Raw genomic sequence first — 13,967 nt, forward strand, 5'->3', positions numbered from 1 at the left:
ACCTTCCTCTTTGGCTCAGCTCTTGATTACATTCCCTTACACCACCTTATGTAGCTCAGAGTCAAATGTTGTTTGATAATGTTCCTGTAATGAGCTTAGGGCTTTTTGCTTTGTTTGAAGATGCTATTTTAATAATAGTTCCTGAAATTATTTTTGAACTCTATCAAAGCCACCTCCCCCTATTAAATATTTCCATAAGCTTCTCTGCTTTAAGGAAAAGAACCCAACTTTTTTTCCACTCATTCTGCTCATCCCCAGTATGAGCCTGGTAAATCTCTGCACCCTCAAGACCTTGAGATCCTTGAGTCACAGAGTTACGATCGTTTGACATGAATCCCACTTCTATCCACAGTGTGAACCCCACTCCTAGATACACACTGTGAACCCCACTCCTATCCACACTGTGAACCTCACTCCTAGACATACTGTGAAGCCCACTCCTAGATACACACTGTGAACTCTACTCCTAGACACACACTGTGAACCCCATTCTTGTAGACACACTTTGAAACTGACTCCTTTACACAGTCTGAACCCCACTCCTATATAATGACTATGCACCCTGTTCCTATACGTACACTGTAATCCCCACTCTCAGAAACACACTAGACGCCCCTAGACACACCGATAAATTGACCTCTAGACAACACTGTGTACCTCACCCGCAGAAACATATGGTGAAACTCATTCCTATACATACACTGTGTACCCCACTTCAATACACACACTTGGTTGACCATTTTTTGTTTGACATCTGCAAATTAATATTGATTTTATAACAGTGAAAATTTATAAATTCCCAATAGCCAGGATGCTACAATAGCCAGAAGCTAGGTTAGAACACCATCAGTTGAAACGCTGCCTAAAGATCATTTTCTAGCCTTCTGTCCAAAGGCTCCAATTGGTGCTAGCATATGGTGTCATTGTTACTGGCAACTGTCCAGAACCTTATCCAATTGGCCGTTCCTCCTGCATGCCCCAAGACATCGGGCAGTAATGTAGCTGAGCCAGATGCCATTATCACCTCATCTTTATAAATAAATTTCTTCTATCGCAGATAAGCAGGGAATCAGGACAATTTAATTTTGCTGGGAGCAGTGAAACAACTGTTATGTTGGGCAAGATTTTCTGCCTTGCCCCGACCTCCTCTCCCCACCGTGGCATGTTTTGTGGTGGTGGAGGTGGCCTGCCATTGGCCAGCAGCGGGATCCTGCATTCCTGTCGCTTTCAACAGAGTTTCTTCTTGTTGCTGTCTGTGCGACTGGAAGATCTCGCCACTGGGAACGGCTAGAAATTCTCACCCTATACCATCCTGGGTGAGATCAATAAATTTACAAAGCCTGTGCTAGTACTGAGCAAGTCGCCGACACGGATACAAAATCTGGTGAGAATTGGAAAACACAAATCTTGCCGACAAGATAGTGATTTTTCAACCACCCTCGCCAGTGGAGTAATGTAAAATATGCCACGGAAGTCCAGGAATTTCATTTTAATACATCACCATGTCATTGGCAACAGCTCACTCTGGGACTTCCCTCCTCACTGAATATTCAGTGGATGCCAGCATGACATTGTCATTTACAACTGGTTTATAGAAACATGAAACTGGCAACCTCACCTCCGAAGGGGGTATCAGAGATGGGTGCTCAGATCACTCTTGATTTCTTGGTGCCAGTTGCAGAGGGGGGGACAGGAACAATGCATGGGGCTAGATAAGTGCAACCTGGGGCTGGATGGGGGTTCAGTATTGCCATCTCACGGGGAGAAGTTGTTCTCAAGCCTTACCTCCCCTTCATCTCAGGGCGTCTCTTGGTTTAAAGGGGTCTGACAGCTGGTATGCAGGCAGCACTCCCCATGTCCTCCTTACTAGACTTGTGATGACACTGCCACTAAGGGAATGCCCTTCCATAGTAGGAGCTGGAAAGTGGGTGAGAGAAGGTGAATGCAGAGGCGCGACTGTGAGGTTTTTGGGTACAGTTCCATGAATGGTCAGGCTGTAAAGGCAGAGTTGGGGATTCAGAAAAGGGATGCTTCCCTGCCTCAAGAGGGGGTAGGGCGACTTCTGTGAGAGTTTAACTCCATACTGAAGACAAAGGGAATAACAGCATGATGTTCAAGCCATCTGCAGCCTTTGTGAGCTGGAGAAATGAGGATGCCCTTTCAGTATAAAGATTGGCATGCTATTTGCAACCTTTGGATGAATCAGGTATGCCTTGCCTGTCACAAGAGGAAGCTGGTTGCCTGATCAACTCTTCAATCTTTCCTTCACTAATCAATTATGCCAGTTAAATCAGCATAGCAATACATGAACGTGTCACTGATTGGAGCCAAGTTCTTAACCCTTTGGAAAGCATTGACCTTTTTAATTGTGTATATGCAAAAGAGTTGGAAAGCATTGTTCCCAAGTATTTAATCCCAATGCTGATAGTAATGTCTATATTAAAGAAATAACACTAATGTGGACTATAATACAAGTCTCTCATTATTACCCCATTCAAGGCTATGATTGGGGCATTGTTGAGGTCCCCATGAGGTAAAAACATTGGTCCATTGCATGCATTCAACTGCCATTTCACCTAATGCTTGGGTTGGGCAAGGGGGCTGGGAGGGCTGGGGGGAGGTGAGAGTGGGGGCGGGTGGGGGAGGGGGTGTTGCTAGTCAGCTGTTAGCTACCACTCTGTAGAGTCGATATACTTCATCAAGGTGGACTTTAGAGAGATAACTGAGGGGAATGGCTATTGTATTAAAGGGGAAGCGTGAGGCTTAGTGGAAAGACTCTCACTTTGCATATAGCGCATGGGTAGATGTTCGCAGAAGCATAGAGGGCTGACGGTCAAGGCACTACAGGAATCATTTTCGCTCTTTTTGATGCTGTCTTCTTTTACTTTTATGATTCTGGGGAATCATGGAGCTAGTCGAGTTGGATATTCTTTTGATTGCCATCGTGGGCGGCACGGTAGCACAGTGGTTAGCACTGCTGCTTCACAGCTCCAGGGTCCTGGGTTCGATTCCCAGCTCAGGTCACTATCTGTGTGGAGTTTGCACGTTCTCCCCGTGTCTGCATGGGTTTCCTCCAGGTACTCCGGTTTCCTCCTATAGTCTAAAGATGTGCGGGTTAGGCTGATTGGCCATGCTAGGAAATCGCCCCTTAGTGTCCAGGGATGCATAGGTTAGAGGGATTAGTGGATATAATATGTAGGGATATGAGGGAAGGGCCTGGGTGGGATTGTGTTTGGTGCAGACTTGATGGGCCGAAGGGCCTCTTTCTGCACCGTAGGGTTCTATGTTCCTATGACATGCTACTGTACACAGCCAGGACCAGTACCCTACAGAGGAAGGGTTGGCTGGGCCTGTTGCTGTTCTGAGAGCAGAACCACAAATAGTGGAGTATTGTAGGAGACACTATGGGCAAAAGGTCTTCTGATATTGAACATTCTATCTCCAAATGTCAGAGATGCAGTGCCAGCGAAGGCTCCATCTATCCAAGGGGACTGAGGAGTGTCCATGATAGTTACAGTTTGCAGCACTTGAGATCCCAACCATCTTTGAGCGAGAGCAATGACTGGAGGGGTGGCTCCCTAGGAGGTGACTGATGACACCGCAAATACCTGCTGAAACTCATAATAATGGGGGCTCATGTGTCAATGTGTGTTTGGTCGAGCAGGCCATTGAATGGCTCAAGTTGTAGTTCTAGTGCCCGGACCGATTGGCAGTTAGGAGGGGGAAGGCCTCCATTACAGTTCCATTACGAAGTGTCTTGCGGCATTGTGGTGTACTGAGTTCTCTACACTCCAACACTGCAGAGGGGCACCAGCTGACCAGGAGGAGATAGGGAATGCCACAAATCCTATGGTGACAAGAAGGCCAAGAATGCCAGCAAGGGCACACAAAGGAGGAGGGGAGCAGGAAAAAGAACCTTAGGTGATGACTAGGCCTCACATGGGCTGAATAGTGAGGGACACCCTCACAGCGTCTTGTTTTAGGAACAACCAAGACTAGGGAGTGAAGAGCTGTCCCACCACTTTGTCAGTTCTTGGCCCCCTCATCACTGGAGTAGAGTTGCAGACATGAGAGGCCTGATGGTTGATGTTGAAGGGTGGGGAGAGGTGGTGGGCACTGTCATCTTCAATGGATGGGAGGATTGGGGAGTGGGCCCAGCTCCAATCTTTACTGTGTCATCAGCACGGGAGATGGGAGAGACATAGCAAGGCTGTTCTCACCCTCCACAGGGATAATTTTGTACCAGAGTTTATGGAACATGGCACCACAACATGACAGCATGGAGGACCTGTATAGGTGAATAAAATGATATTTAATACAAGAGCGATATTACAATGGTAACTTATCTCTTTGTGTGTCTCACTTCATGTATCCACTAGGTGCCTATCCTTTCTTACCCATCCTCAGCCTCCCACTGTGTCGAGGTGTTTCCCCAGATCCAAAGCTGAGGTAGAGCTGGTCTGCTGACTTCCACACCCTTTTGCCTCAGGTGACTTTGACATGCATCTCCTGAGGAGCTGGGACATTGAGGGTCTTGGCCAGTTTTAAGGCAGCACAGGAAGGTGGAGGTGTGTCACTCACAAGGAGGGAGGGAGAGAGGGGAGGGCGGGTAGTGTCAGAAGGGCTGGACACCCCTAGCCTTCTGGCTGAAAGGCTCCGAGCTGTGCCCCTGTCGACACTCTCCCCTTTGGGTGCCCTGGGGTCCTTGTGCTCCCTCATGGGATTGATGGATTGAGAAGCAGTAGCCCTGCCAACCTTTGGCACTGACACTTGTTAGATTCCCATTAGTGCCAGAAGCACTCCGTTGGAGCTCTGCACCATGGAGTTCATGCCCTCAGCCATGAAAGGCATGAGCTAAACCATGGACCAGATGCCCTTCCCCCAGGTCTCCAGTGCAAACACCATCCTCTCAATGTTGGCCTCGCTTTGGTCAACTGATGGTATCATGTCCTCAGACAGAAGGCGATAGGACTCCTCCAGTCAGCCTTGCAGTCTGAGGAGGGATGCTGTGATCCCTTTCTGATGCTTGTGTCTCTGCCTTTACAGTTCCAGCAGCTCTGAGATGACTGGACACAGGGGTATGAAATCAGCCAGGGCTCAACAGACTCCTGAGCTCCACCGTCCCTCCTGGTGCTGTTTCCCTGGGACATCCCTGCCTCCATCTGTGGAAATGCTCACCTGTGAGGGACACGGAAGCCTACCTACTAGATGTGATTGATGCCTCTTCTATGATGATCTTGGAGACACTCATGTCTGAGGTGTCCAGAGGGTGCAAGGATGACCCAGGATAATCTACTGATTGTCCTGCAAGGAAAGGGAGATGGCATTTACATAAACAGGGGATAGCGGGTGGCAGAAAGATTATTCAAGTGAGCATTGCACCAATTCTTTGGGGGAGATTCTACCACCTCGCCGCATTAATTTTCTAGTGCAGCGGGGTGGGAGAATCTCATGGCCGGGCATGCACGGGATTCACACATGCATTCCTACCATGAGCACATCTCCTAACGCTGGATTTCTGGTGCCATCAGATCTGCACTGGAATCAGCGTGAAGACTAGGTAAGTGATTTTAATCTGTTTTTAACACAATTTAAATGTAAATAGCTTGCCCAGTATTGAATTCTCCGAGCCCACTAGCCTCTCCCACCCTGCCAAAATGTTTCTCTCTAGTAGGGTTTATAGTAGATCCCCATTTTCAGGAATTATTGGAACAACCCTGCTGGAGTGAGGGGGAGGGGGGCTATTGTGCCTCCCCCAGGGGGTCAGGCAGCAGTTAGGGTGGTGCGTCCTGGGCATGTGCACCCTGGCAGTGCCAACCTGTGCCATCTGACACTGCCCAAGAAGCAATGTGCCCATGCCCAGGAAGCACCTTGGCACTGCCCACCATCATTGTGGAGGTGTGGGGGAATGGGGAGGTGATGATCTTGGTGGATGGACATCTGTGGGAATGCCTTTGCTGCACACCACCCAGGGGTTGGTCAGGGTTCCCTTGGACAGTCTTGGCACAGGCTTCCTGGCATCCATCCCCTTGACTCAATTTGGACCAAGTGTTGGGGAGGTTTTTAAAAGCAATGCCCCATTGATTACATAGATTACATTGTCCTGGAGCAAGCGAATCAGCAGCAAGCTATCAAGAGTGTGTTATCCATCACATGGATTAAAACACACGAGACTCAATATTCTGTGAGATTTCCTGCCATTGGCACCGCCCGAATTCTCTTCAATTTTCTCACCGGAACCAACACTGAAAAATCACGGCAAAATTCCTCCCACAGGTTGGGATTAGGACTGCAATTTCCTTGATTTATATGGTTCAGTGTCACACACAATCGGGAGCAATTGGTATGAAGTCCATAAATAAATATATATTTCATGATGATTGGTGGTATCATTTAGGGCTTCCTATTTGTTTCCGGATAGAGCCTGGATTTAGTTTCACTGTTGAAGCTGAATATTGTCACTCAATAACACAGTGGTCTACCATTGAGGAGAGTCTCTGTTTGATGGATTATTGAATCAAGTTGTTGCTTAAGCACAATAATGGAATGTGGAAATCTGCAGAAAGTGCCAGAAAACAGGAACAGGTTTTTGATAGTTTTTAATTGATTTTAATTATCATTGTCACATGTATTAGTATACAGGGTATTGTTTCTTGCGCTGTATACAGACAAAGCATACCATTCATAGAGAAAGAAAGGAAAGAGTGTAGAATGTAGTGTTACAGTCATAACTAGGGCACAGAGAAAGATCAACTTAATGCAAAAGTCTGATGGCAGCAGGGAAGAAACTGTTTTTGAGTCGGTTGGTACGTGATCTCAGATTTTTGCATCTCTTTTACGATGGAAGAAGGTGGAAGAGAGTATGTCCATGATGCAAGGGGTCCCTGATTATGCTGGCTGCTTTGCCAAGGCAGCAGGAAGTGTAGACAGAATCAATGGATGGGAAACTGAAAAACATGAAAGCATGAGGGCGAAAGTGCAGGATCACAGGCGAATTGTGATGTATTCTCTTTTCCAGAGCTGTACCAGCTGAGTATGCCCGAGTCAGCAGCCATTGGGACAACAGTCGGAAAGGTGAAGGCTGAAGATGTCGACCTGGGCCTGAACTCCGAGATGACCTACACTCTGAAAGAAGAAGACGGATCTGATAGGTTCAGCGTCATCACAGACACAGAGGCACAAGAAGGCATCATCATCCTGAGGAAGGTGAGAGCTACTTAACCTGAGCAATAGAGCTCTTTGCTAATCTGAGAGCTGCTCCCATTTTACTTTGCGTTTCCTTCACCCAGAGAGTATGTCACAAAGTGCCTGTTAACTGATTAGATTGAAAATTACCCAGCTTATAGTCAGTTCAACACATGAAGAAAGCTGACAAGACCTTCTCTGATCACAATAATAACAAAAATTAAATAATTAGAAATAATAACTGAGCTTACATTATAAAGACATGATATCCATTTTTAAATAAAGTTTAGTACAATTGTTCTAAGTGTGGGTAGGGGCTGGTTCCATTATTTTGCAGCATTAATGTATGACATTCAAATCAGGCACCAGATTGCTTAGTTTTTTTTCATATATTCAAGGAATGTGGTTCATTGCTGGCTAAGCCAAAATTTATTGTCAATCTTTAATTGTCCTTGAGAAGGTGCTGGTGAGTGACTTCTTATGGTATAGGTACATGCACAGTGCTGTTAGGAAGTGGGTTCCGGGATTTTGACCCAGTTACAGTGAAGGAACAGTGATATATTTCCAAGTTAGGATGGTGAGCGACTTTGAAGGAACTTCGAGATGGTGGTGTTCCCTTCTATCCACTGTTCTTGTCCTAGATAGTAGTGGTTGTGGGTTTATTTTGGATAAGGTAAAAGAGGGAAGGGGGAGGGGGGGGCAGTCGCAAGATGGGTAACCTTGCTGTCAGGATAAGCTGAAGGCTGAGGAAGGAGGATTGGTGGTTTTTTTGTGCCTGAGGGAAGGGCAACCCCAGTATGAAGGGGCTTTCCATTGGACCCCTCCCATTTCCCACTTGAAATTTAAAGCAAGAAATGTTTTTGTTCCCACCTTCAGTCACTGGGCACCAGCAGTCTTAAATTGAGGCTGGGCCTGGAAAAGTCCTTAAATTGCCATATGGAGGCTAGGCCGGTGCTGCTGGGAACTTGGAAGGATTTAAGGACCCCTCCCCCCATCCTGTCTCAGAACCTCCGTGGGGTGGGTGAAGGGGAGTGGCCTCAGGATATGCATCACAAAAACAGGTTATTATGCCAAGTAGTTTGAGCTGGCATAGTCCACACAGGTCTCCCTATCTTTCTTTTCCCTTGGCTTTCACCCTCTCACCAAGCATTTTTTTAAAAGCATCTTAGTGATTTTCACCAACCATTTTGCATTGCCCCTATTCTGGCTGCAGCTATTTGCTGCATTGTTCCCAAGGCTGGGTCAGTATAAAATCATCTAATGTGGAAGAGCTCTTTCACTCCATCAAGTTTGCAATGGCACGTGAGAAACACCTGACCTCAAACCGATTCCTATTTACCAGCACTTAGCCAATAGGCTTTAATGTTATATCATGCCAATTGTTCATCCAGGTACTTTTTAAAGAATGTGAGGCAACTCTCTAGTACCCTTCCAGACAGCACGTTCTAAACCATCACCACCCTCTGGGTGAAAAAGGCTTTCCTCGCAATAGTGAAACCACAGGAGTTCCATGACCTCGCTGAAAATGTTGATTATTTATCAATAAGAAACTAGGACTTCTTCATATTATGGGCTGGGTTTAATTATGCTCCACAGTGCCTGCACTTTTCCCTGGATGCCCCCGCCCCTCCCTTTCCAGATGATAGCCATCCTGAATTTAGAAGATGCTGCCCAAGGAGTCTTGGCAAGTTCCTGCAGCACATCTTGTAGATGATACACACTGTTGCCATTGTATGTCTGTGGTGAAGGGAGGGAATGTTTGTGGGTGGGGTGCCAATCAAGTGGATTACTTTCTCCTGGATGCTTGTATGTTGTTGCAACTGTTGAGGGATCATGTGCAAGCGTGGAGTGATTTGCAGGATTCTACAGTTATTTTGCAGGATATTAAAAGGAGGACCTCTAGTTGATAAATTTTAGTTTTGTGGCAATAGTGTAGAACATAATTTGAAACCTAATAATAAGTCTATAAAAAACTCTTCCCAGGGCCACAGTTGAAATGTTGTGTGCTGTTTTGGACTTGAGCAGATATGTTGAGGTGAGGGGTTAGAATAATGGATCCTCTAGGTTTGAGGAAATACAGATAATGAAATAAGACTTTCATTAGCACAAACAAGATTCTGCGGTTATATAAAACGAGGGGTTTAACATTCTGAATAATAATATATTTTGCATTACAGGGTGTAACACTCCTGTCCATGCAAAAATAAATTCTCCACTCTAATTTACATTTCCACAGAAGATGTGGAAGCTATTTAATTTTTGCAGGAAATTTAGTAACTGTAACATAGTCTACAAAACAAAATATTGGAATGATGACATCGAATAGAGAATGTAATAATTATATGATAAACATTTATCTCTTAAACAGTGTTTCGCTCCTTAGTTAATCTTCTGTTTCCATTAGCAGACCACTTATAAACCAAGGGGGGAGAATTATTGCGCAAACTGTAACATGTTTCGCAGAGGTGGGGTCGGATCCACCATTGCCAGTGGCCTGATCTTCTGGTCTCGCTATTGTCAACGGGATCTCCTGTTGAACACACCCCTTGCCGCCATGACATCCGCAGCGGACCAAAGATTCCACCAGCATGAACAGCCAGAAAATTCCATCACCAGATCTGTTCCATGTTACAAAGCATCCCTTCTGACTTTGTTTAGTTGTACAAACCAAAGCATCACCCTGCTATCACTGCATACTTTATATATTTTTAAGGTGTAATGCTTCCATGCTGTGTTTTGTTTTACTAAGTTAACCGAGAACCCCCTGCAATAATTCCACATAATCTCACATCACATTGAACCATATAAATTTCCAATGGACATCAGACATGATTTCAAATCAGTCTTGATCTCAGCAATTGATAGAGCAGATTGAGTGGTTGAATGGCTTACTCCTTCTCCTGTGTCTTATGGATCCTGTTGCTGTGGTGTTACCTCCAGTGAAAAAGCGGCACGGTAGCACAGTGGTTAGCACTGCTGCTTCACAGCTCCAGGGCCCTGGGTTTGATTCCCGGCTCGGGTCACTGTCTGTGTGGAGTTTGCACGTTCTCCTCGTATCTGCGTGGGTTTCCTCCAGGTACTCCAGTTTCCTCCCACGTTCCAAAGATGTGCAGGTTAGGTTGATTGGCCGTGCTAAGAAATTGCCCCTTAGTGTCAAGGGATGCATAGGTTAGAGGAAATTAGTGGGTATAATATGTCGGGATTTGGGGATAGGGCCTGAGTGGGATTGTGTTCGGTGCAGACTCGATGAGCCAAAGGGCCTCTTTCTGCACTGTAAGGATCTATGGTTCTATGGAAAGTAGCAGAAATCCAGTCTGGGAATTTTCTAAGAATAAGAGTTAATTCAATTTGTCAATGTTAACATCAAGCTTCACCATTTTAAATGTACGAACAACAATTACTAATGTTCAGTAAATATTGGCCCAGATATATTAAACAGTATTAAAATCATACCAGTTAGAATAGAATCCTTTCAGTGCAGACAGAGGCCATTCAGCCCATCCAGGTTGCACCAACTCTCTGAAAGATCACCTTACTCATGCCCAACTCCCTGCCTTATCCCCATAACCCTACCCATTTACCATGTTAATCCCCCTAACCTGTACTAGTTTTTGGACACAAGTGGGCAATCTCACATGGCAAATCCACTCAACCTGCACATTTTAGGACTGTGGGAGGAAAAGGGAGCATCCAGAGGAAACCCAAGCAGACATGGGTGCATGTGCAAATCTATGTGCAAATTCCACTAGATCGCCATCCAAGGCTGGAATCAAACCCAGATCTCTGGCACTGTGGGCAGCAGTGCTAACCATTGCGCCATTATGCCACCTCCTAAGGACTAGGATGTGCCATTAGGTGTATCAAATAGTGACCACTACCTATTTCAGCACATATTATTGAAGTACAAAATATATCCATCATTATGAAGTGCTTCAAGAAAACTAGTCATGGCACGAATCAATTCCAGCCTCTCAGACTACCTGGCTCCACTACAGTTCACCTACTGCCACAACAGATCCACAGCAGACGCCATCTCCTGGCCCTGCACTCAAACCTGGAACACCTAAATAACAAAAACACCTATGCCAGACTCATATTTATTGACTACTGCTCAGCCTTCAACACCATTGTTCGCATGAAACTCATCTCCAAACTCCATGGTCTTGGCCTTGGCACCTCCCTTTGTGACTGGATCCTGAACTTCCTAACTCACAGACCACAATCAGTAAGGACAGGCAACAACAGCTCTTCCATGATCTTCCTCAATACCAGTGCCCCACAAGACTGTGTTCTCAGCCCCCTACTACACTCCTTATATATTTATGACTGTGTGGCCAAATTCCCCTCCAATTCAATTTTCAAGTTTGCTGACGACACCACCATAGTGGGTCGATCTGAAACAATGAAAAGATAGAATACAGGAATGAGATAGAGAATCTGCTGAACTCATATGGCAACAATAATCTCAATGTTAACAAAATGAAGGAGATTGTCATCAACTCAGGAAGCGTAAAGGAGAACATGCCCCTGACTACATCAATGGGGATGAAGTAGAAAGAGTCGAGAGCTTCAAGATTTTAGGCGTCCAGATCACCAGCAACTTGCCGTGGTCCCCCGATGCCAAAACTATCGTTAAGAAAGCCCACCAACACCTCTACTTTTTCAGAAGACTAAGGAAATTTGGCAAGTCAACTATGATTCTCACCAACTGTTACAGATACACCATAGAAAGCATTCTTTCTGGTTGTATCACAGCTTGGTGTGACTCCTGCTCTGCTGAAGACCGCAAGGAACTACAAGAGTTTGTGAATGTAGCCTAATCCATCACACAAACCAGCCTCCCATCCATTGACGCTTCCCGTTGCCTCAGCAAAGCAGCCAGCACAATTAAGGACTCCACACACCCCAGACATTTTCTTTTCCACCTTCTTCCATTGGGAAAAAATATAAAAGTCTGAGGTCATATACCAACTGACTTAAGAACAGCTTCTTCCTTGCTGCTGTCAAACTTTTGAATGGACTTATCTTGCATTAAATTGATCTTTCTTTACATTCTAGCTATGACTGTAATGCTATATTCTGCACTCTCTTATTTCCTTCTCTAAGAAAGGTATGCTTTGTGTGAATAGCGTGCAAGAAACCATACTTTTCACTGTATGTTAATACATGTGAAAATAGTAAATCAAATCAAATATACAGAAGTACATGCCATACTTATCCACTGTATCAACAATATCAACAAATCTTATCTATCAACAAAAACTTCATTGCACTTCAGAAACCATTGTTCAGATTGTCCAACCTCGCCCTTGACTTTCCAACCTTCTGCTGTGAATGGAGATTTAGCTGAGTGTCAAATTCTCCATTCTTGCTGTTAGCAGTGGGGGAGCATGGACCAAAACATAAAAATAACAAATAAAGGTAGAGATTTCATGCTTACACCATTTGAAGCCTGGAGAATAGGATTTAGGTTAGGCATGAAGTTGACAAGTTTCCAAGCCCCTGGCAATTTACAAACCTCACTAATGAACAGGATCTTTATAACATTGGGCTTCTTAACTTTGAAGGGGCAGGTCTGGTCAGGCTAGGTTTCATCCAATCCCAAGTGGCAATACATTATATGGCTCAGCACATGGTTTACACAATGCTGTCTCCTCTGACTTAGCTTGAGCAATGTCATGGATGATCTGATAACAATTCAAAGCAGCTTAATTCAAAATAGCAATGGAGTCTTCAGTGTTTCTTCCCTTTCTCAAGTTGTGCACTTAAAAAAAAAACTGCTGATTGAAGACATTTCAGAGCATCCACTGTGTGGAATGTGAAACAGTCTTTACCGGTGAGACATTGTGGACGGACAGTGAATTTTGTACAGGTTTCATTGTATGTAAGATGCTAACAATCCTGCCCAATATACTTCCCATGAAATTATGCACAAGATTAGATTGCCTTCTCTTCATAGTTGTTCACTTTGATGGCTGAAAGACTATGGCAGCTTTCAAAGTCAATGGACTTTAAAGCAATATCTCCAAAGAACCTTAAGTCTGTATTTCTATGTTGTGCAATGTCATGTCCTGGAGAGAAGAGACCAAAGCTCCAAAGTAAAAGTTTATTTATTAGTCAAAAGGAAGGCTTATGTTAACATTGCAATGAAGTTACCGTGAAATTCTCCTAGTCGCCACATTCTGGCACCTCTTCGGTCAATGAACGTAATCAGCACGTCTTTCAGACTATAGGACGAAACCTGAGCACCCAGAAGAAACACACGCAGACACAAGGAGAACGTGCAAACTCCACACAACAGTGACCCAAGGGCAAACTAACCCAAGTCCTTGGCTCTGTGAGGCAGCAGTGTTCACCACTGTGCCACCGTGTTTCCCTGTTCTGACCCGTGAAATAACACAGTGAGGTGCTTTCTTCTGAAAGCTCTCCTCCACATCCCACCTAGCCAGGTTTCCTGGCTAACAACATGTTCACACAAAGTCAGCACTGTAAAATATGGCTTTCCTCAGGGCATGGAAGAAAAAAGAGATTGCACCATTTGAAAAACCCAATTTGCAATATGCCATGAATACCTAAATGGTGCCCCTGTGAGGCCACCTGTTAAAAATACACATTCACACACAAGATCTGTTGTGTTAACTTCCCAATACTTCAATAGCCTAATGGACTCAACTTCCAATATTCATTGTATTACACATATATCCTCACACAGTCCAACAACCAAAGCCATAAATATACTCTTTAGGCAGGAAAGTGAAGGGAGGGGATGGGTGAGCGTCTCC

General features: G+C 45.0%; 1 protein-coding gene across 1 annotated transcript in view; it reads left to right on the plus strand.

Annotated features, from left to right (window-relative positions):
- Positions 1-13,967, plus strand: part of cdh22 (cadherin 22) — an 871,134-nt gene that overhangs the window by 503,064 nt on the left and 354,103 nt on the right. The window contains exon 6 of the mRNA XM_080205062.1: positions 7,019-7,206. Coding sequence (XP_080061188.1) covers positions 7,019-7,206 — 188 coding nt within the window. The remainder of the gene's footprint in view (positions 1-7,018; positions 7,207-13,967) is intronic.

This window comes from Carcharhinus amblyrhynchos, chromosome 16 (assembly GCF_965287045.1).
Source record: "Carcharhinus amblyrhynchos chromosome 16, sCarAmb.v2.hapA, whole genome shotgun sequence".
NCBI lineage: Eukaryota > Metazoa > Chordata > Chondrichthyes > Carcharhiniformes > Carcharhinidae > Carcharhinus > Carcharhinus amblyrhynchos.